Source organism: Gopherus flavomarginatus, chromosome 1 (assembly GCF_025201925.1).
Source record: "Gopherus flavomarginatus isolate rGopFla2 chromosome 1, rGopFla2.mat.asm, whole genome shotgun sequence".
Taxonomy (NCBI): Eukaryota; Metazoa; Chordata; order Testudines; family Testudinidae; genus Gopherus; species Gopherus flavomarginatus.
Window position 1 is genome coordinate 171,532,004 of NC_066617.1, and position 24,528 is coordinate 171,556,531.

At 40.0% G+C, this 24,528-nt stretch overlaps 2 protein-coding genes across 4 annotated transcripts in view; one reads left to right on the forward strand and one right to left on the reverse strand.

Moving 5' to 3' along the window:
* Nucleotides 1-24,528, forward strand: part of HHLA2 (HERV-H LTR-associating 2) — a 790,111-nt gene that overhangs the window by 720,820 nt on the left and 44,763 nt on the right. The window lies entirely within an intron of this gene.
* IFT57 (intraflagellar transport 57) overlaps nucleotides 4,298-24,528 on the reverse strand; it is a 30,946-nt gene continuing 10,715 nt past the window's right edge. Inside the window, exons 3-11 of one of the 2 annotated variants that reach the window (XM_050959920.1) lie at nucleotides 21,868-21,986; nucleotides 18,401-18,491; nucleotides 15,624-15,692; nucleotides 14,941-15,063; nucleotides 11,811-11,882; nucleotides 11,053-11,184; nucleotides 8,467-8,529; nucleotides 5,993-6,059; nucleotides 4,298-4,685 (exon numbers count right to left, since the gene is read on the reverse strand). In XM_050959920.1, the coding sequence (XP_050815877.1) occupies nucleotides 4,507-4,685; nucleotides 5,993-6,059; nucleotides 8,467-8,529; nucleotides 11,053-11,184; nucleotides 11,811-11,882; nucleotides 14,941-15,063; nucleotides 15,624-15,692; nucleotides 18,401-18,491; nucleotides 21,868-21,986 (915 nt within the window). In that variant the 3' untranslated portion in view covers nucleotides 4,298-4,506. The remainder of the gene's footprint in view (nucleotides 4,686-5,992; nucleotides 6,060-8,466; nucleotides 8,530-11,052; nucleotides 11,185-11,810; nucleotides 11,883-14,940; nucleotides 15,064-15,623; nucleotides 15,693-18,400; nucleotides 18,492-21,867; nucleotides 21,987-24,528) is intronic. The other variant, XM_050959930.1, reaches the window with a different exon arrangement.

Genomic DNA, 24,528 nt, shown 5'->3' on the forward strand with positions numbered 1-24,528 from the left:
TCCTGAGATACCTCAGCGCTAAGGGCCTATATTCACAGCTTAGAGTAACTCCTTTGCCCTCAAAGGATTTACACTCCAGTGTAACGGAGATCAGAATCTGTCCCCTGTAGTGCAGTTGCTCTGCCACCCAACATGGAATGTATTACTGACACCTTGCCGTCGATAAGAGAAGGTGTTTTAGAGAGAAGGGGAATGGTGGCCAGGGCATTGCAGTTATTGCCTACTCACTTAGAAAGCTGTTATCTCACCTACATAGCCTCCAGAGAGATGCTGATGGGGCAGAAGCTTAATGATTCATTCAGAAGAATGCATCTCCACTACCCTGACAGCAAGGGGAATGAGCCCAAATCCTGGTGTGACACTTGTACTCACAATATTCTAGCCTGGAACTGAGAGTGTAACTAGCTGAACCAGAGAAACGCTGTACACTAGATCATGCAGAAGATACTGAATCAGTTATTTGATGGGGTCCAGCAGGGCTTCAGAGCAGAATGGAATGCCAGGAGAATTTCTGGCTAAGCAGAATTGCTCCTGAGGCTTAGGGGAACAAACGCTGGGTTGTCAGCTCTACCACATGTACATCCCCCGGGGTACATATCACAGGGGAGTTGGGGAATGATGGCTGAGCCTTCTTTGTTGGTGCGACTAGGGCTATTGGCCGCACTAGCCTGCAGCAATGCTCATGATCACAAGGAAAGGATTTTGGTTCCCCCATCAGAGCACCCAAAGTGGAGTCTCCTTGCACCTCTCCCACACCCCTTGCTCACTACGCCAAGTCTAAACACAATCTGTCCCTAGACCCGTCATTCATTTCAGATCCTGATTATTCTAATTACACATTTTCTACATTCTGTTCTATTTCAGACAGCTGACGTTTACAACACATTTTGGAAGAGGAGAGCTCTGCATAAATACTAAATATTAATGCTATTAATTATACTTCTGCCCCCACAATTATAAAAATGCTTTGGAACACGGATAAATTGTATCCCTTTCCAGAACAACTGCTGCAGAATGGTGCATTATTTGAGAGTGGAAAAAGCCATCACCACATCTTAATTTTATTAGCTACAAGCACTGAATCTTTTGTGTTGGATACATGAACCTCATGTGAAGTGACTGATTTAGCTTTAATTTTGCTTCTACTTCCTGCATTGATCCATCAGTAGAATAAATGACATGGCCGATTGCTCTTAAAAAAAAGGCAGTCTTTCAAGCTGCCAAAGGCAGAACTCTATCGCTATCCTTCTGCTTTTAGGAAGGGTGCAGTGACTATGTTAGCTCAGTAAGAATGCCTTTAAAGCAAAATTGTGCCCTCCTTGTTATGCAAGCTTGGGCAGCTGTCTATGCTGATCAGATGGTGATGCTAGGCCACATATCACCCTTGAAATGTCAATGGGAATTTCACATATAGACCAAAGGGCAAAAATAAGGTCCTAATTTTCATTTGTGAAGACACAAAAGACAAACAAACAATCCACCCGCCCCCACACACACACACCTGACAGCTATATTTTCTAGTTATTTTAGGATAAGGATTTTTTTTGGCCCAAAGTTAGAGACACTCATTTTTCCTTTAAATGAAAACATCCTCACCAACATCCTTTCACCAAGATGTTGAGCTTTGCTAGTGGTGTTTATCTTGCTCATCCAGTCTTCCAGAAGTTACTGAGACCACCAAACCTTGTTTTATAGAGGTTTTCTCCATCATCCTTTGTTCATAAATGCAAGCTGATTAATGTCAGCAAAGCGGGGGGTGGAGTGTTTGCGGGAGAGACAGGGGTGTGTGCACACCCACTCACCCCCTTTATGCAGTACATCACATTCAACCCAAAAAGGATCTCAAATGTGCTTTGCAGACTGCATAGAATGTGATTACTTTATCCACCAGTGAGATACAGACTTTTGAGGCATCATATGCAGCAGCAGCAGCAATACACAGCAGTGGATTCAGGAAAGAAAATGAATGACAATTTTTCTAAATTAAGATGAAGGTGGGAAGATTTTGGTAGGCAGCAAAAAAGGTTGGAAATTGGTTTCCAGTGTGACTCAATGGATTTCTGTGCAGCAATTTGCACAGATAAATTATAATACTTAGCATTTGTATGGCGCTTTTCATCTGTAAAGCTACTCTGCAAGAATGATTATCTGAATTTTAACGAATGGGAAAACTGAGGCACAGCATAGTACGCAACTTGCCAAAGGGTTCCATAGCAGATGTTCTCAGTCATGTGACCATACCACTGGATCTTGCAAATATTAAACAGACAAGGTCACTTTTTGCTACCCTAATGATTGTGAAGGACACTGAATCATGAACATACTCATTAGCTCTATTTAATGCCACTTTTTGTTGGCATTATACCAGGGATGTACTTGGTGCATACTAAGTACACAATTAACTTTATATTATAGTGTACTTAAGAAGGGGCAATTATTTACTCCGGGGCAATTATTTACTCCAGGGCAAAGCTTCTTTCCTCACCTCTGCCATCAATACCACCGAGAGAAGGGGCATCGCTGCTGCTATGTTGGTTTACTCCTGCTCCTTGCATTTCTCCTTCTGCTCCACCCACCCTAATTGGACATCACACATTTCTGCCTATTAAGGAGCTTGATTCCAATCTCAGTTACAATGTCATATATCAGGAATAGCTACAGAGGTAAAGAGAGTTAGTCTGCATTTATGATGGTGTAACAGAGAGCAGTGTCCAGCCCCATACATATTAAGGGAAAGCAGTGGTAAATTAGGGTGATCACATTTAAAAACAAAACACCATAAAACCAAGTGTTGTGTTTAATTCAGATGTAGCTGCTAAACAGTAGTTTGAGCGTTCTGAAATTTCAAAGGGGAAGTGCGTAGGCCTTTATGTTTTTTGAAAGAGCATCCATAAAAAAGGATAAACCACCTCAAAACAAGGTATACGCAAACCAGAGAGGAATATTCATGGAACAATCATAGTAAAAAGGAAGGAAAGGGGTCATGCATCCACACACTCATTTAGGGCTCAATTGTGGCTTTGCCACTAGCCCAAAGTAATAGCAGTATATAGCTGGGCTGCGCCAGGATCAGGCTATGACTATCTCAGTCTGGTCCTTGGTTCGCCATTGCTCCAGGGAAGGAGTAATCTGTACTAGTCCTATACCCAACAAACATTATTTCCGCCTCTGCATCAGCGAGGCTGTGCGAGGCCTGCATGTTGGGGGTAGAGGCGTGGAGCCAAGGCTCTACCACAATCCATCCCTCTGTATGGGGGAAGTAGCAACAACCCTGCATAAGGTGCTCCTCTCCCCCCCAGCCAAAAGCTACTACTGGCTATACTCTACTACGTGGGTGTGTAGCCAGTGTTATATTATGTCTTTATAGAAAAACTAGGGGAACTACTTATTTCACGAATGAGTGCATTAGGAATATACATCTGATCAAGACATCAAAGTCACAGGTTAAACTACTAGAAATGTAGGGAAAAATAACCTTTCCAAGGACATATGGCATAATATTCAACCTGTAACAATCTAGGAAGGCACATCAAATTTAGAATTCCCCCAAATTGTAGCTGACTACACACAGATTCACAGTCTCTTAGAAATATCAGCAATACGTTTCTTGAATTAAACAAATGTAAGCACTTTTCATCCAGATCTCAACCTCAATTGTAAGGAGTTTTAACTACTGTTGTCACAATCTTATAGATAAATTTTACTGATGCATAGAGAAGTTACATGAACAATGCAATGTCTCACACAGCAAATCAATGGCAGAGCCGGGAATAGAAGCAAGGTCTTATGCATTTTTCAGGTGCACTTGCCAGTAGATGATGCTGCCACGCTTATCAAAGTGAGGGACACGTAGGTCCTGATGGAGTCATGACACTAACAGCTGCCTTGCAAAGTACTGAGATTTTGAATTACAACAGCACTGCTAATCTCATCAAAACCTTCTCAGAAGAGTCTGTCAATCACCTCCAATTGTGCCAAACAGGACGGTTATTTTGTTCTATATATAAAATTCAAATAGGGGCTGGGAGGGGACCAAACAACTTACTTTCACTTGCAGCCAGAATCAGATTTGACCCAGGTCTCTAGAAAGGGTAGCGCTGCATTATTCCAATGTCAGCAATTAAATACTAATGTTAATCATATGTAAATGAGAATAAATAGCAGACATTTTAAATTCCTTTCAAGCCTTCAACAAGTAATTTTCTTTCAGAATATGTAATCAAGGCTTGAAGATTATAGGCTGTGTCAATAGACTTTTATACTACTTAACATACGACAGTGCAGAAGAAGAGACAAGTTAGTTAATGAGAATTTATTAATGTATTTATAAAAGACTTGCAATAAGTTTGAAATCTTTTAAGTCACAAAATTCTGCCTGGTTCCATTTATAGAGCCTAAAGTGCTATGTACACATCTGCAGCACCCTAAAATGCATGACAAGCATATTGTAAAAAAACAAGTTATAAAATTTTTTTTGTCTGAAATACAAGTACATTCCAAGCAACTTTAATAGGCGCCTATTGTAGTTTCAGGAATCATAGTTGCATGCATATCTCTAGTCATATTTGATTTCTCCTTCAGCTTCGACTGGAGTAACGTGTGTTCCACTACACCAATCCTTATGTCCATCTGAACTGTTTCCTGCTTCAGTTTGGTTAAGGCCTGCTTAATTTTTACTAAAGGAGCTGTTTAAAAAGAAGGACAAATAGTACATGTGTTAGTCTCCTGTACGTGAAAAGCATTACTTTTCCAATAATTCACTCCCTTTGCTAACTGGAGAATGAACAAAAGGAGACACGATTCTACTGAGACATCATTTTTAGCATGCAAGTCATATTAAAAATAGAAATAAGTGGTGATAATTTTGCTGCCTTCTTGACATGTTGGATCTGATAATGTGCATAAAAATGAGAATAGGTTTTCCAATTTCATATTTTTTGTACAGCAATAATGCTCACCCTTCTACCTGAGGTGGCGTTTGGTGGAGCAGGGAGCAATGAAGACACTGCCAGGAGCTGGCAGTGGAAGATCTCAGCTAAGGCAGTGTTTCACATACCCCATTCCTCTTCCTCCCACCACTTTGCACTTCTGCAAAGCAGACACTGCTTCTTCACCCCTCCACACCACTCTTTGTGGAGCAAGGCATGTGGGGACGGGTTGGGGGGCAGCACAAGCTGCAGGTTCCAGGCTCTGGAGCTTGTTCTACCCATCACCACTGTCATTGGGCAGGAAGGGTGGCATAAGGCCAGGTGATTAACTCTGTGTGGTGAGGGGAGGGTGTATACAGTTTGCTTCCAGGGTGAGATAGCTATTGCAGGTGGTTTATCACAGTTAGGCATCAGTAATTAAATAACATTGCAGTCCCTGTGTTTAACTCTATTAGAGTGTCTGTCTGATACTCTCCATGTCTGCATCACAATTCCTTTTACATTTGAAATAGAGCAGGTTTATCAGCCAAAAGAGACTTTAAGACAGCAAAACATTTAGGCTTATATGACTTTTAGAATAAATTTAAAACAGAAACAGTACAACCATCACAAGTACTACAATGAATTCTTCTACCAGCTATAGGCCCAATCCTGTGAACACCTGCCACCAAACATAATGCTTACTGCCATGAGCAAACTGATGGTAGTGAGTGTTTGCAGCATCAGGCCCTACATCACCAGCAGTGGGTTAGTTATGTAGTTATTCAAATTAGAGAGCCCATGAATTTTCTGAGATTTTTATGGTAAAATTCTCAAAAAACAAAATTTTGGAACCCAATGGGATTTAGACTCCTAAATGCCTAAGTCATTTTTGAAAGACTCCTAAATCACTTACACTCTTTTGAAAATTTTACCCCGATGTTTTCACTTATTTAGTAACTCATTCCTGCTTTTGTTTTGTTTATTTTTCATATACTAGATTATTCTTCTGTAACCTAGGCCTGAATGTGCACTTGTTTCTCAGGGAATGGAATTTTTTTTTCCTGAGGAAGGCATGTACATACCTCCATCAGTCATACTGCTTCCCTTCTCTTCCATTTCCTGCTTTACTTTTTCTAACACTTCAGTAATCTGAAATTGAAGAAATTGATATTAAGTGTGCATTATTTTTGAACTTCAATTAAAAAAATTCTGAATAACTACATTCTGAATAACTACAATAACTACATTCAGTTTTACAAAAATGACTAATCTGTGCTCAGCACTGTAAATAGAGTAACAATATTTCTCAATGCCAAATTACTAATCCCAAACTGGATCTTTAATGTGAAAAAAAGAACAATACAAATAATCTACATGAGTAACATTTTGGCAGTGGCCTGGGGTTACTGTTTTGAAGGGTCTCTCATCATACAGTAATAATAATAAAAGTGACGCATTTCAATAACTGATGGAAGACAAGAACCACTATTCTCTTAGAGAATGGTTGATGGAATAGCACTCCTGTCTACATTACAACAGATTAAGGATAAGGTTTGCTGAGCTAAAAAGTGGTTTGCCAGGTGATCGTGGTTACTACAAAAACCAGGTTGGTTAAGGAATCCAGAGGGATGGTACCAGAATAAAAAGATAGACAATGAAAGTCCCTGGGTTGTGTACATAAAGTTTATTGGGATGTCTGTGTATAGGGAGTAAGAAAAACTTCAGCCTGATATTGTATATTGAAAGGTCTGCATGTACAGTAGTATTGTGTCTGTAGCATGGATTGTGAAAAAGGAGCAATCTCGTTCGCTAATAAAGCACTTTGACCATGATATGAAAATGAATGGGTTGGAACCACCAAGCCACATTTACCCTCCCTATTTCAATATGTTCAGAGAGAGGAAAAAACATTTTCACTACACACTTAGGGTGTAATGGTATGTCGCAATGGGAAATGTTCTGATCACAGCTATACCAGTGAAAATCTATATAGCACCAAATATATCTGGCTTTACTTCTGATATGCATTAGTATAGCTGAGATTAGAATCATGTCCAATATCCACACCCTCAGTAATGCATTATTCTTTATTAGTTGCACACAAATTACCAAAGCACAAAAACATTATAAAGACTTCAAGTTCATATGGTGTTCTGTTTTTAAAAATTACTCCTGCTTTTAGGATGGAGCAGTATTAAACGCAAAGTTAAACATAATTGTACAATTAATTATTATTATTTTAAAAACAGGCATAAAACTCTGCAGAGGTACTACACTCAGAAGACAGATTTGTACTAAGAGAGACAAGGTGGGTGAGGTATTATTTTTTATTGGACCAACTTGTGTTAGTGAAAGAAACACGCTTTCAAGCTCCACAGAGCTTTTAGCTCAAAAGCTTGTCTCTCTCACCAAGAGAAGCTGGACCAATAGAAGATATTACCTCATCCATCTTGTGTCTCTAACATTTTAAAAAAAATCTTAATAAATGTTGTGATGATAGTTTCTAGTGTATTCTAGTAGTGTGATGTGATGAGGCTATAACAGAAATTTCGTCTTCTAGTGGATAAGGTTTTTTGCAACCTTAACCTAAATAGTAAAGGTTTCAGAGTAGCACCTGTGTTAGTTTGTATTCGCAAAAAGAACAGAGAACATGTTCTCTGTATGTATATATATCTTCTTACTATATGTTCCATTCTATGCATCTGATGAAGAGGGCTGCAGCCCACGACAGCTTATGCTCAAAGAAATTTGTTAGTCTCTAAAGGTGCCACAACTACTCCTGTACTTTTTGCTAAATAGTAAAGTTAGTAAGGGAATGAAATTTCCATAAAATTTTTTTATTTGGAGCACTGAAACAAAAGATTGACATTTGCAATCAAAACAAATTGATATTTTGAAACAAAATGTTTTGATTTTCCCCATCAACATTTTGAAACAAAACACTTGGTTTCAAAATATTGCTTCAGATAAACCAAAAAACGTCAGGTCACTGAAACTGACATTTTCCATCAGAAAAATTCAACAAAACCAGGTCTTCTGACAAACAAACTTTGTATTAGAAAATTTTTCGCTCATTGTACCAAATGTTAACTTTTAAAATAAATATAAATAATAAAATTTCCAATTTTCTCATCTTCAAAGCACTTTACAAACATTAAATCCTCAATAGCCCTAATGAGGCAGGTAAAATCTATATTTTATTTTATACATTTATATATTATTCTCCTTGGAGATAACATTTCCCCTGTAGTTTTCCTTAAGTAGCTTACCCACCTCACAGATAGAATCAGCAGCAGAGCTGGGATTAGAATTTCAGAAACTCTCTCTCAATTCTGGGCTCACAGTTCTAGACCACTTTCATGAAATGAACAAATTTCTAAACATTGATATGAAAAAGTACTTCATAAGAAAAAGTTTATTTAATAAAATGGTAAACCCCAATGTCAAATGACTGTGCACAATGGACTATTTTAGAAGTTAGAAAACAATGCATGAAAGATTGGAACTCTTTTCAGAATTAAGACCATAACACAAATTGTGTGAAAATATATTCTACCTCAGAGAGAGTTCTAGTCCTTTCCGTTACTCCTCCACTTCCCTGTTGGTATTTCTCTTTGGCCTGGAAGAGAGAACACTTTCTGTATTATTGACAAAACAGAAACATATATACAGTAACTCCTCACATAACGCTGTAATTATGTTCCTGAAAAATGCGACTTTAAGCAAAACAATGTTAAGCAAATCCAATTTCCCCATAAGAATTAATGTAAATGGAGGGGGGTTAGGTTCCAGGGAATTTTTTTTTCACCAGACAAAATAAATAAATAAATAAATAAATAAATATATGTCTTGTCTGGTGAAAAAAATTTATATATATTACACACACGTTTTCACGTTTTAAAGCAACAATTTAATACTAGAACACCACAGTGATGATTGTGAAAATTGTTTGAGGTGGTGGAGTCAGAGGATGGAAGAGGGTGCGATATTTCCCAGAGAATGCCTTACTGCTAAATGATGAACTAGCAATTGGCTGAGCCCTCAATGGTTAACTCATTGTTGTTAATGTAGCCTCACACTCCACAAGGCAGTGACTGGAGGGAGGTGAGACAGCATGGCAGACAGAGAGACACACCGTGGGTGAGAGAGTGAGAGACAGAGAGAGAGAGAGAGAGAGCGCGCATTGCTCCTTTAAGTATGCTGACCCCACTCTAAGTACACTGCCTTGTTAAGTAGATTAGCAAGCTGAGATGGCAGCTGCTGCCAGGAAGCTCCCTCCGTCCTGAGCCCTGTCATGTGTCCCCCCTGCTCTATGGAAGATGGGGCAAGCGGGGGGCAGGAGCCTCCCTTCCCCCCACTTGCACAGCAAGTGGGAGGCTCCCAGGAACAGCTCCAAGGCAGAGGGCAGGAGCAGCACATGGCAGTGGTGGGAGGGGCAGCTGAACTGCTGGCAACTGATAGCCTGCTGGGTGGCTGCCACACAGGGAACTTAGGGGAATGGGGAGCTGATGGGGTGTTGCTGGTCCACCACTAGCTAGCTGCAACGGGCTGCTCTTCCTGCAAGCAGTGGACAAAGCAGGCAGCTGCCAAACGACATTAGAAGGGAGCATTACGCAACTTTAAACATGCATGTTCTCTAATTGATCAGCAACATAACAATGAAACAATGTTAACCGGGACAACTTTAAGTGAGGATTTACTGTACTGCTTAGAGAATTTATTATAATACTCGCTCTTTTAGATCCCAATTCTGGAAATCCTCGTTCATGCATGTAGTGCCAATGAAACCAATGGAGTGTGAGGAAGAGTTTGCAAGATCTGGCCCATTTGTCTATCATTCAGGAATCTCAAGGCACCTTAACAAAATGGCAATTAAAGATCACAACGCTCATGTGAGGGAAGTAAGTTTACAGAACCACAGAGAGTGCAAGTGCCTTGCCCTAGACCACAGGGAGTTTGTCAGAACTGGGATGGAACTCAGCAGTCCTGAACCCAGGCCCTCTTTTGAGAAAGAGGAAATGTAATGTGTCACCACTCGGTTTAACTGCACCTCTGCCACATCCATGGGCTGGATTCAGCCCCACAGATAAGTTCACACAAAAGACCTGGGGGAGGCAGGGATGAGGAGGAGGAGCTTCCTCATAACTTTAAGCCCTGTGGTTAGGGTACTCACCTGGGATGTGGGAGACCCTCAGTTTGAGTCCCATCTCTGCCTGAGGGGGTGAAGGGGTTTTAACTGGTCTGACACCCTCTACCCTAGGCGAGTGCCCTAACTATTGCATTATAGGATGTGTGGCTGCCTCTCCTGTTGAAACTGTTGCTCTGGGTACAAATAATTAAAGAATTATTTGGGCTAGTGAAAGAGAGAGAGTACACATGACAGTGACAGCATAAGCATAATAATGACTGTAGCCTGGTGATGAGAGTACTGGCCTGGGATGTGGGAGAGCCAGGGTCCAGTCCCCCTGTGCCAGTTACTCTAATCATTGATTGAAAGATTGAGAGCCTCCCACACCAAATTAGCCCAGAGCCCAGGGGTCAGGGCACTCACCTAAGAGCTAGCAGATCCCTGTTTAAATCCCTTCTCCCCTCTACCTCAGATGGAGGGAGGGGGACTTGAACAGGGGGTCTCCCACATCCTAGGTGAGTACCCTAACCACTAAGCTAAAATTTATGAGGGAAGTTCTAGTCCTCCCCTGGTTTCTTGATAAAATATCACAGGTGCCTAACTCCAGAAGAGGGAGAATCATTAGGCACCTCTCCGTAACTTGAATTTGGGTGCCTATATGTGTATGATGTGTAGGGCTTAGCACACATCGGCATCTACCATTAGTCAACTCAGGCAGCTTTCTGTCTAGTATACTAGCTTTTATGAGTCACAGTCTAAGATGCCCCCTTTGCCCCCAGTCATTGCATAGGAACTCAGGCTTTGTTATCACAGCAATTTTCTAGGTGCCTAAAAGATAAATGTGATGCTCAGAGTCACCACGTCCAACTCCTTTTGTGTGTCCAGGCCTTTGTCTTCTACCTACAGTCAGAGGGAAAAAGTAGATGTGGACTCTGCAGGCTGCACTGGATCCTTGGGCCATACTGTAGACAACTCAGCCCTACAAAAAGCAACAGCAATGGGTCAGTGCATTACCTCACTCAGCTGAGCTTGTGCCGTACGATATTCCTGAACCAAATGCTCCAACTGATTGTTGAGGTACTTTTCCCGACTGTTGACCTTTTCGAGCGTCCTACTGATTTCGTTATGAAGTTTGTCAAGGTAACCCTAGAACATGATATTTTGTGGGTAAGATTATACTTTATATATAATGTATGAACACTGTTAAAATGCCTTTAATTCAGAAAGAATATTGAATCATAGAAGTCTGAGATGGAAAAGAATTACTAGGACACTTGGCCTATGGCAAGTGCAGGACTACATCTATGATGTTTTCTAATGTTTAGTTCCAGATTCAAATTTCTCAAGAAATGGTGCTTCTACCATTTCCCCTAAGATTATTCCTGTCTAATAAGTCTCACTGTTAGAAAGTTATTCTGATTACAGTATTTAGCTAAAATTTTTCTTTTTAAAATTCCCTCTGGATTATTAAGAAGTACCCTCCACAGGATAGTCTTTAAAAACTCCTCTCCATTTTCAGGATGTACACACTTCAAATACTTGTAGTCCGCTGTGTCCCCCATTAACTTATCCTTGGACAAATCATACAACTTTACTTTTTCCAATAATTTGTCCTTTGTCAATCACACCAGCCCTCAATCATATTTGTTGCATTGCTCCATAGTGCTGTAAAACAATCCCAAGAAAACTGAATCAAACTATATATCTAATCAAATAAGTCAGTTAAAAAATGCTGAGAACACAGTAGAGTACTCTGCATGTACAAGACATACCCTAGTCTCTTTTAAAGCAGATTCGATTCCATCTTTGTGCTGATGCATTTGATCTACATGGATTCTCCAATCCTAAAAATATATCAGAAAGATAATAAAATGTCTAAATTATAAATTCAGATAACAGCATAAGCATGAAAGAGCTCAAGAGGCTTGTATCCGATTCAAAGCTGTTGTCCTACCTGCCATATCCATTGAGTACTGTTGCTGTGTTAAGTTACACAGCTGCCATGTTCCATCCCTTCAGGCAACTGCTTTACGGTGAAGTAATTTATCAGACTCCTAAATGTCACACCGTGACATTCATGTCCAAAACCAAATACTGAACACGTCTGAGGCCACACTCTCTGTAGTGTATCTGATCTTCATTAAAGTACTTCTGCTAGAAAACACTGAGATGGAGCCTTCCAGGCACAAATATTGAGACTATTGATTACAACTCCACTAGCTCTGCTAGGGCTCAGGCAGAGAAAGAGAGCATAGCTAAACTGTCAAAAGACCTGCCAATGTTCAAGTTGTCAGATCTTCCCTTCCAATTCACCTCCAGAGTCATCAGGAGGAGAGAGAGGAAGGAAATGAAAGTGCAAGACTCCCTGACCCCTTCTCTGTGAGGGCAGGGAAAAGAAAGGAGGCGGAAAAAAAACATACTGCCAGCTGCTAATTGACAGCAAACGTACATAAACTACATATAGATTTGACAGAAATACCTAATAAAATATTACTCCATTTTCTAAAATCCATACACCAAACCATGGCCCAATCCTGCAAAACACTTTAAGCATGAGTAGCTGCACTGACTTCAATGAGAATACATATGTGCTTCAGTGTTTTGCTGGATTGGTGCCTATATGACATGAGACAGAAGCACAGATCACAGCTCCAGCAGTTGTTAAATCTCTGAGGCTTATTGCCTACAATCTTGCTCATGTCCAACACAATCTGTTCAGAAATTAGGAAAGGCTGTGAAAAGAAAAGATGAAATTTACACTGGCAGGTAGTAGAGGCTTAGAGTTTGGCAGTAGGTCACACATGTCCTTTTTTTAGTCTGGTGAAAATTGGTTGTGATATCAAATGTACAGGATTGGATTAAAAAAAAAAGTACTTCAGATTTGCATACAGTAACTCCTCATTTAAGGTTGTATTTATGTTCCTGAAAAATGTGACTTTATGCACGACGATGTTAAGCGAATCCAATTTCCCCATAAGAATTAATGTAAAAGGGGTGTGGGTGGGGGGAGGGTTATGTTCCAGGGGCATTTTTTTCACCAGACAAGAGATATTATATACATATACAGTATAAGTTTTAAACAAACTGTTTTATATTGTATACAACAATGAATGATTGTGGAGCTTGGTTGAGGTGGTGGAGTAAGAAGGTGGAATATTTCCCAGGGAATGCCTTGCTGCTAAATTATGAACTAGCACTCGGCTGAGCCCTCAAGGGTTAATACCCTGTTGTTAATGTAGCCTCATCCTCTAACAAGGCAGCATGGACTGAGGCAGGAGGGAGGAAACACGACAGATGTAGGGCAGTAGCTGCAAACACTTCCCTGCAAAAACTGAACATGATGAGCCCACGCTATCCAGCTGGAGCACACCACTCTCTCCTCCTAACAGCACACGCATGGCTGCACAGGTGTCGACTTTCCAAAGTGCTGGGGATGCATGCATGAGTGAGAGAGAGAGAGAGAGAGAGAGACGTGCATTGCCCCTTTAAGGATGCTGACCCCACTTCAAGTACATTGCCCTTTTAAGCAGATCAGCCACTTCACACAGGAAGCAACAGCTTCCAGCAAGTTCCCTCCCTTCTGTCCCTGAGCCCTGTCCCTCTCCTCTGCTTTGTGAAGACGGAGTGGGGGGGGGGGGGGGGCAGGAGCAGGGGGACATCCTGAGATCAGCACCCTTCTTCCCTCCTCCCCTAGCAAGTAGGAAGCTCCCGGGAGAAAAGCTTCAAGGCAGAGGGCAGGGGCAGGACGGCAGTGAGGGGAGGGGCACCTGAACTGCTGTCGGGCAGCTGCCAAGCCACATACCTTACAGGGAATTTAAGGGAGCTGATGAGGGAGGGGCTGCTGGCCCCCTCTGGTTCTAATCCCAAGGAGGGGCTGCTCTTCCAGAGAATCCTGCAAGCAGTGGACAAAGCAGACAACTGCCAAGATGTTATAAGGGAGCATTGTGCAACTTTAAACGAGCTTGTTCCCTAACAGATCAGCAACGTAACAATGTTAACTGGGACAACGTTAAGTGAGGAGTTACTGTACTATTTATTTCATAACATGCTCTGTTAATAATCTACCAATCTTCCATTGGTTCTGAGCGTGTATGCATAACTAAGAACCTGCAGAGAGTATGAAGTGTAATGCTCTTCTTTATACTGAGTGGGAGAGGCCAGGGAGGAAAGGAAACCAGCTTCCAGTTAGGGAAGCTCTCAGAGCACTAAAAGCATAGAGACTAAGACAATGAATCCTCTTCCTCTTGTGTTTAACATGGGAGATAGGGCTCTGGGTTGGGAACCAGCAGATCATGCATTGTAGTCTAGACTCTTGCACTGATTGGCTTTAACAAAATTCTACGCTTCACAGCTCACATTTAGCAAAGCTTCATTCCTCTACAGTAAGAGACAGATACCATGCTCCCCTTGGACGTTTAATAAATGGTCTGAGGACAAGACGGACGTGGCCCAAACTTAGAAAAGTTTGTAGCCGTGCTAGAACTAAAATCTATGCCTCTCATGTGGCTGACACAAAGTACTATCCAACAGTAATCCATGTGTTTGCTGTATTTCTGTAACTGTCCCAATAAAACCTTTTATTTGAAGCCAAATTAAAGGTTCGACCTGAAAAATGTTTTCCATGTTTTAAAAAGTTTCCACTGGAATTCAATTACACATTAGCAAATGACTGAAATGCTCTGATATTAGTACAGTAGAAATTACTGTAAAATATTAGAAAAACATTAAAATAAATAATTCTCATCTCTTGCAGGGGACAGCAAGTTACAGGTAGTTTTGGAACATCTCACTGTAAATTATTCAGTGTTGTTTAAAGACTGGGATATATAAAAATGGCAGATATTCACCATAAACTGCTTATTCAATTCATTTATACCAAAGCATACACATGTTCTTACACACCTTATTGTCAGTTCTGATTGTAACTTTCAGTTGTGGCAGAACACGTTCCACTTCCAGGTTCCACTCTGCTGCATCTGTTGTGGACTCTAAAATTTCTTCTTGTTTTGTAGATTCTTTCATATCCTAAACAAACATTTCAAGGTTTCTAAATTTCAAAAGAAAACAATTGCTAGGTGATCAAGTTACAATGGTTTAAAACATTCAGAACAAGGAGAAATATTCATGCTTAGGAAAATTTACAACAATTTGATTTATATTATTTTATGATTTATTGCTGTTTCTTTGTACCTTTAAGTATTAGGACTTAAAGCATCTTATCTGATTTTATTACAATTAAAATGAATGAATAAAGCATTACCAGTAAGATAGACATGAAACTATTTTGGATCCAATTAAAAAAAGATATGTACATAGAAACAAGGTGCTATTTAAGTTCTTGGAAGTTGATTCTCTAAGATTCGTAACTTTGAGAGATTCTGAAGTTTAGAAACCTGATGTATTTAAGTCTTTTAAAATAAGCTGGTCCTCTATAGTTAGTATGTTTTTGATATTTAGACTATATTGACAAACATCAAGTGATAGCCTTTATTCATAACAAATTGTAAAACCAATGTAAATAAGTTATGGTTTAAGCTGTAAAGATCTGCTATATTTTATCAGGATGCTAATAGGTAATAACTTACTGATCTATAAGTTTGTGCCTTTAGAACATTCAGATCAATAAAGTTCTCTTCATTGTCTGTCTCTTCTTCCTTAAAGAAAAGTTGCAGAACATTTCATTAGTAAACACTATTATTTTCCTTCAAAAACCTCAGCTTTTCCTGAACTAAAGCAGAACAAATAATATTTTTCAAGTTTTTGTAAAACAACATGTAGTTTTGGAAAGTACAGCCTGTGTTTATTGAAATTCATGAGGACATGCTGCATCTTTGGGTAGCATGTTTCTTTTATAGAAGTTAGATTTAAGATGGGATTTTAAAGGGAAAATAAGGGAGCTAGGTGTCCAGTTCCCAAGACTCTTGAAAAACCACAGCCTAAATTCATTGTCAAATGGAAGTTACATTCCAGACAGCACAAGTGACATAGTATATTACATTAACACACACAAGGCAGATCTACTCCAAGGATCAGATTAGTATTGGTGTAAATGACAATCTACACTTCACACCAGTGCAAAATTTGGCCCTTGAGCACAATTCAGTTACCTTTAAGCTCTGCCAGGCAGGGATGTTTTTTTGACATGTATTTGTACAGCATGTAACACAGTGAGGGTCTGGTCTGTGACTCAGCACTACCATAATATAGATAATAGCAGCTGTGAGAACCAAAGGCTAAATTGGGGCTTTACCCAGCTAATATTCCCCAAGGAGTCTTCACCCTTGTTACTTATTAAAAGAAACATGATTCAGTACCAGTTTTATAAATTTTATTAAAACTATTACACATAAAATTAAGAAAGCATATCACCAAAACTAAGCTATTGACACTACTACTAAACTAAATTAAAAAAAAGTTAAAGTATATTGGATTGGAATTAAATCATTACATTAATACAATAAATATTCCTCATAATTCCAAAAAGGAATCTAAGGAGGTGGTTTTCCATTGGTTAAAAACCCCAACTAAAAAGAGTTTTACCATTGGCAATAAAATCAAAATGTAGAGCTGACTGAATATTTTATAACGGAAACCAAATTATTGATTCAGGTCTTCTAAACCACAACCTCAAAGTCAAATATAAGATTCCTCCTGTGTGGTTTTCCTCTCCCCAACACAGATATCACAGCCTCAACAAAATACTCTAATGAGTGGAAGTTTGACAATTCTTGACAGTTTATAGCTGACAGCTTAAGTTTCTTAGGTTTCTCAGATGCAGAACACACTTTTACTGAACACCTAGGAGGCTAAGCTTAGGATTGTTTAAAATCTGAGGAACTTTCTTCTTTCTTGTGCCTTCCCTGTGTAGATTTTCTGGCTACTCATACACACATGCACCTATACAGCCACACTTTCCCAGCTAACAAAAACAAAAGAAAAAAGAAAAATGTGATATGTAAGATAATGGGGGTTTGCAAACTCTTCAACTCTTGCAGTTCTCTAGACTCTTCTGCCGTAGGAGCTGGGACTGCAGTCAAAGAAGCAGATGATGTTACTAACACAGTTCTCACTAGTTGGTCCTTGTCGGGGGTAGGGAGACCAGTCAAAAACCTTACATAGCATATTAGTCAATGTCTTGACTTCCTTTCCCTAGATTGTCTGGCCTTAGGTCTCAGGAACACAAGTCTTCCCTCAGGTGGTTTATTGACCCAACAGGGGAGGCTTCTTTACTTTTACCCTTAATTCTTTTGGCTTGTAAATTGCGCTTACTCAGCCCGGCCACACCTCCCTCCAATGCCTTTCAACAAATCAGGTGCCAGGCTAACTCATGTTTGAGTTAGGTCATGTTTAGTTAGCATCATATTCGGGAAAAGTACTACTTAAACCAGGAATTAAAACAAATATTCAATGTTTGCATGCCACAGAGGCTGCATATCTATGACACCCAGAAAATCAAAAAACACAGAATGGAGGCCACTTTTGAAGATGCTGACATGACCTCATCCAGATGAAAAGATCCTGTGATGATGTCATACCACCGGTTTATGGAAAATTAGACTCAAGTCCTATAAAAATATCTGAGTGAAAAAAAGACCTTTAGCAACCAAACAGCCACTCAACATCCATCCATCAGCAGAAATTAAATACGTCTTAAGTCCAGGTATCACAATCTTTTGCTAACAATGCAGCCTACAATAATCTTTATATTTAGGAATTAGGTGACCGGAATTTTACAGATTAACAGAAAAAGAACTACCAAAGTAAATGAGCGAAGAACCCATTTACAACAGAAATAAACCTCTGAATAATTAAAGTCTGTGGAAAGACTTCCTTTGGAATTGGATTGGACTCAGGTTGCAAATGCTTCATTCAGGAAATATATCTTGCTCTGCAATTTCCATTTAGATTTCTAGACTATTTGTGTAAATAAGGGTTGTAGGATTGGGCCCTGTATTTGTGAAGTGGTGTGGGACTTTTTAGCAATAAGCCAGATCCTGAAGTCCTTGCTTAAACAAAAACTCCAATTAACTCAATAAGAGTTTGCCTCAGCAGAAACAAAGCACCTCTGGATTCAGTCCCATAGGAAATAAGGTATTTCTTTCTATTCCACCATAAATGTCTATGATGCTTTACAATACCTGTACATGCAGATAAAGATGGATGCGCTGCCCTGTAAGGCTTACAGTCTAGAGTACTATGCTCTAAATTAAATTAAATAAAAAAGAGAACAAGGGGAAGTAAAGAGGAGCTGGCAACACAAGAAAGTCTAGGGGAAAAAAAAAGGATGAGGGCACGGACAACAAATCAAAATGAAAAGGCTCACTGTTGATAAGTATAACTGGAAAAAATCATATGGACCTACCTCAATTTCTTCCTCCAGTTTATTAAGTGTCAATTCCGCATCATCTTCTGTTATTGCTTCTTCTTCTAGCTCCTCTGTTGGGTATGCTGGTCTGAAACAACATACACATTCATGGAATGTTACAGCTTTCAAGCCACACAATAAATGTACTTCTCAAGAACAACTATAAGCAACAAAATTCTTAGGAGAGTTATGGATGCTGACTATGCCCAGCTATAATGAAGCACAGTGACGAGGAATTTACATAGACACAACATATTAGAGTCTTGACCTGAAAACATTTGACTAGTTTAGGCTTAGATCTGGTCTACACTACGGGATTAGGTCGAATTTAGCTGCGTTAGGTCAATTTAAAAATGAATGCGTCCACACCCAATCCCGTTCTGTCAACCTAAAGGGCTCTTAAAAATCGACTTCTGTACTCCTCCCGGTGAGGGGAGTCGCGCTAAAATTGACTTTGCTGGGTCGAATTTGGGGTACTGCAGATGCAAATCGACAGAACTGGCCTCCAGGAGCTATCCCAGAGTGTTCCATTGTGACCGCTCTGGATGGCACTTTGAACTCCAATGCACTAGGCAGGTACCCAGGAAAAGCCCAGGGAACTTTTGAATGTCATTTTCTGTTTGGTCAGTGTGGCGAACTCAGAAGCACAGGTGACCATGCAGTCCCCCCAGAATTGTAGAGCACAGAATGTTTCCTACGCTCCCCCTATCATCTCCATCCCTGAGGTTATCGCAGATTAGAAGGCGAAAAAAAACGCACTTGCGATGACATGATTTCCAAGCTCATGCAGTCGTCCCGCACTGATTGCCTCCATGCATTAAGCTGTGCCCTTTCAGTGGCAGAGGCTAGGAAGAATTAAGTGAGCACGAAGAGCGGAGGCAGGATGCAATGCTAGGGCTTATGGGTGAGCAAACGGACATGATGAAGCATCTGTTGGAGCTGCAGGAAAGCCAACAAGAGCACAGACCCCCGCTGTATAACCACCTGCCCTCCTCCCCATGTTCCACAGCCTCCTCACCCAGACGTCCCAGAAAAAGTGTTGGGAAGGCTCTGGGCACCCAGCCACCCCACTCCAGAGGATGGCCCAAGCAACAGAAGGCTGTCATTCAAACAGTTTGTTTTTTAGCGTGGCTACAATAAGCAATGTGGCCTTGTCCTTCAGTCCTCCCCCACCTTACCTGGGCTACCTTTTCCTTTATCTTTTTTTTTTTTTTAATTAAGAAAGAAAGAAAGAATGCATGGTTTCAAAACAATAGTTACTTTATTTTGAAGGGGAGAGAGGGTAGTTGGCTTACAGGGAATTAAAATCAACGAAGGGGGTGGGTTTGCATAAAGGAGAAACACACACAACTGTCACACCGAAGCCTGGCCAGTCATGAAACTGGTTTTCAAAGCCTCTCTGATGCGCAGCACGCCTTGCTGTGCTCTTCTAATCGCCCTAGTGTCTTGCTGCTCAAAATCTGACGCCACGCAATTTGCCTCAACCTCCCACCCCGCCATAAACGTCTCCCCCTTACTCTCACAGATATTATGGAGCACACGGCAAGCAGCAATAACAATGGGAAAGGGTATGAGGTCTGACCAACAGTGAGCTTTTAAAAATCCAAATGCACATTCTACTACCATTCTGCACTTGCTTGGCGTATAGTTGAACTGCTCCTTACTACTGTCCAGGCTTCATGAACGGATCCCCCGAGCTAGTTGCTGGGGAACAGTAGAGCAGAGCTGCAGGGAAAGTGATGGAGCCATACACCATGCCCTGGAGGTTGCTAGGAGCCGGGCAGGGAAGACTTCCCAGAACACCTGGCCAAGCTACACGTCTGACAAGAATGGCTAGCAGTCCTACTGCACCGCCTGCTGCCCGCAGCACCCAGGAGGACCAGTGTGGATCCCCCAAGCTCGTTGCTGGGAAGCAGGAGAGTAGAATTGCAGTGGAAGTGGTGGATGACGACAGTTAGCAGTCCTATTGCACCGTCTGCTGTGAAGCAATGCCAGCTGCTGCAGGTGCTTCTGTGTTGAATGCTTGGAGGTCCGGGTAGGGCAGCCAAGGCAAAAAAGAGCAAGAGCCTTGGAGCTGCTATGTGTGTCAACCACAGAAGCACTATGGGGTGTTACAGCGCCGACTAGACTGGAATGTACGGTTGCAAGACTTCTTCACCAGCGACAAAGGACAGGAATATGATGTACCTAAAATGTAAAAAGGCCCACTCGTTTCCCAAAGTCACTACCCTTGATAACAGAACGTCAATGATTGCATTGGCTACTTGGATCACAGCAGCCCCCACAGTAGACTTGCCCACAACAGCAGCGGTGACAGTGAGCTGAGTGGATTCCATGATTGCCATGGTATGGAGTCTGCACGGGTAACTCAGGAAAAAAGGCACAAAACGATTGTCTGCTGTTGCTTTCACGGAGGATGGGGCGACTGATGACATGTACCCAAAACCACCCGCAACAATGTTTCAGCCCCATCAGGTATTGGGAGCTTAACTCAGAATTTCAATGGGTGCTGGAGACTGTGGGAACTGTGGGATAGCTACCCACAGTGAACTGTTCCGTAAGTCGATGCTAGCCACGGTAGTGAGGACGCACTCTGCTGACTTAATGTGCTTAGTGTGAAGATATGCAATCGACTGTATAAATTCGATTCTATAAAATCGACCTAATTTCATAGTGTAGACATACCCTTAGAACTCAATGCATGGATTCATTATTGTACCAAACAGTACAATTTCTCTGTTGCGAAGACACCTAGGGATTAGGTTCAGACTCATTTTCACTTGTTACTTAACCTTAGAAGATTCAAGCACGAGTCACTACAGATTAATTTTTGTCTTATTGACAACATTTAAGTGATACGTAATAGTAAACAGTATACTTTAGCCATCACATTAATTTCCTCTGTATCATTTCAGAGCCAAACTAACAAAATTTCACTTCTTGGAAATTCCCCTCCACTCGCCTTTCTCCCAAATTTTCCTTTTGATCACAATATGTATTGAGCTTATTGTTTAATTGCATCTAGACTCTACGGTTCACCTTACTTACCATTGAAAAAAGCCAGAAATTAGGTATTGAGACTTTATAACAAGGCATCAATCAATAGGTCAATACCCAAATGTTTGATAGCAAAAGATAATACACCTCTGCTCTGATATAACGTGACCTGATATAACACGAATTTGGATATAATGAAGTATAGCAGTGCTTGGGGGGGGGGGGGGGGGGGGAAGGGACTGCACACTCCAGTGGATCAAAGCAAGTTCGATATAATGCGGTTTCACCTATAACACAGTAAGATTTTTTGGCTCCAGAGGATAGTGTTATATCGGCGTAGAGCTGTACTATACAGGAAGATAAACAAGAGCTATTAAACTAACCCAGCTAATCTAATCTAGTTAAATGAAAGCATTTGTTCATTTGAAAACCAGTTATACAGAGGGATTCTTATAAGTACACTATACCTTTTCCAGCTAAAGTCAGTATGTTTCAAGGCTTCTTCAGCTAAACAATCAAGAACATAACATGCTTGCTCTCCATAACCTGCCTTTAACTTTGAAGGAGGAAAATCCACGGACCTCCCCTAAAACAAAGAGATACATGATCACTGGCCAGCAATTAATAATGTTTTCCTTCAGACAGGTAACCAGATTTTCTACACTAATACCAAAGTGTTCACAGTATACAGTGCTTCTATAAATTTCTACCCACTTTTATTTAATTAGGAAGTTTTAACAGGTTTACAAATCCTTGCCATGTAAATATTGGAGACAAAACAATAACTATAAGTTTACTTTTGTTTAGAGAAACTTTATTCTGTAATATAATCATCAGATCTTTCTATTTAACAGGGTATTACCACATTACAGAGTGAGTATATTTACACTACTCCACACTCTTTCTAGTGATTTTATTAAATTATGTGAAATCACTAATTATACATATCTAACAAATGAGGCACGTCTAACTGAAAAAATTGGCCAGGTGTGCTGATTTTGTTTTTGACAGATGAACACACTGAGTATTGAATAAATCTAAATATCTATGTATCCTCGGTTTGATGGGTACATAATTTGTGCATTAATTTTTCCATATTTCTTGAGCAATTCCTCTAGAGTTGGATGCACTATTTTTATTTTTCCAATGAGAGACTATCAACAGCCGAGCAGCTACTAGCAGATGAGAAATTATTTCATTCTCTTTTGTGTGACCATTTCCACCAGAAAGCCACAGGAAGGTTAAGTATCCAACAAGTTGTAATACTTGATTATGAATCACATCCTAATACTCTCTAATGACTGGACATAAAATCACTTTCACCACAATTTCTCCAAGATAGATAAAAAGATTGAATGAGGATACATTTTTAACCTAACTGGCATGAGGTACCATTCAAACAGTATCTTAAGAAATTTTCTTTTATCATGCTACAGAGTGAGAGTGAGAGCCTTCTTTTCCAGCTCAGATCTCATTCGTCTGGGGTAATTTGTCTGCCCAGGTCCTTTTCCCATCATATAATATATATGGACATGTTTTTGTTAGGAAAGGTGTCTGCAAAGACTGATGTAAAATTAGCTATTTTTATGTTTCTTAATTGGCCTGACTCCATCACTTCTATTCAAGTTAGCTTTCTGTATAGGACAGCTTTTCTGGAAAGTTGGGACATATAATGCCACACTTGAAAGTAGTGATACCATGAGAGAGTAGATTGGTTAAAGTTAGTTTTGATCTCTAAATAAATTAGAAAAGTTTCTTTGCTGAATAGCTGGCCAACCATATGTAGTCGATGGCTCCCCCATTCTTTAAAACTCTCTGGTTCAAGATCTGGATATTTGCAAAGGGTGCCACTGGTGAGGGAAAAAAAATTTTTTTAGTTTTATCTAAAACCCATAGAATAGCCGTTGCTATTTCTGAATGGAGAGAGATTATTTATTATCATCATCATCTGTGGTAGTCTAGCAATATTTATACTGCTTCAATTTTCTTGTTCCATAAAGATCCTGTGTTTGGCTGAGTTTGAGCATCCCCAACCCACTACTGCTTTGAGATAGCTGGCTTGACATCAGAGAGTATTTGGAACAGTTAGGCCACTCTGTCCAATGAATTTATGCAAAGTATCTGCACTCACTCTTTTCTTATTCCATAGAAATACTAACATTCTTTATATTTCTGTAACCTTGAAACAAGGAAGAAATCTTTGACAAAATATTCATTTTGATTGAGTTTATTTTTCCCAAACAAGAAACTGCATACTTCCCTGAGCACTGCAGATCTTTTTTATTTGCTGAAATAGTGGTTTGACATTTAAATCATAGTTTTCTAGGTTGTATGAGATTTGAATTCCCAGGTATTTTATAGAATTTGTTGCCCATTTGTACCCAAATATTTTCTGGAAGGACTTCAGAGTCTGGTAAATATATAGATAGCTAGCATTTCAGATGTGACAATTTCCTTTCAGTCTAGACACTTTCCCAAAGTCATGGATTTCTTTAAATAGTAGTTTTAGGGAAAATGTTTGGGTTAAGTAAAAATAATTTCCTATCAGCAGCAAATAAAGCTATTTTATTACTGTCCTAGAGAAGGAACAGTTGCGTATGTTACTATTTTGTTTATGGAAGAACATCCTTACCATTCCAAGAGATGCCCCATCATTAGACCTTTCCATAGGACAGCACTTCAAACATTTTAAAACAGATTATTAAAGATATAGTTTCTCTTTTTACAATAGGTTTTGAATAGCTATTGGTTGTGGAGTATTCTCTAGTGGCAACCCTCCTCTAGTACTGTCCATGGAATATCTATCCTCGTCAGTTCTTTCTTTTAATTCAGTTATAATTCTTTTAATTTCTTTGTTGGAAAAAGATTTCCCAATAGTTCCTGTCAACGGAGCAGTTTGTGTCTGACTTTTATTCTTTAATAGAAGAAGAAAGAAGTCCAAAGTACAAGCCTAATTCTGAATCACTAACATCAATGGGAATTTTACCATTGATTTCAACAGGAGTAGGAACATTAACATTTGTACAAGGATTTAAGAGAAAAATCTTCAGTGTGTACATATAGCAGTGTATTTCCCATGCATCTTTTGTGGTAATGGAAAAAGTAAGTCTGATCTAACCCATTTTACA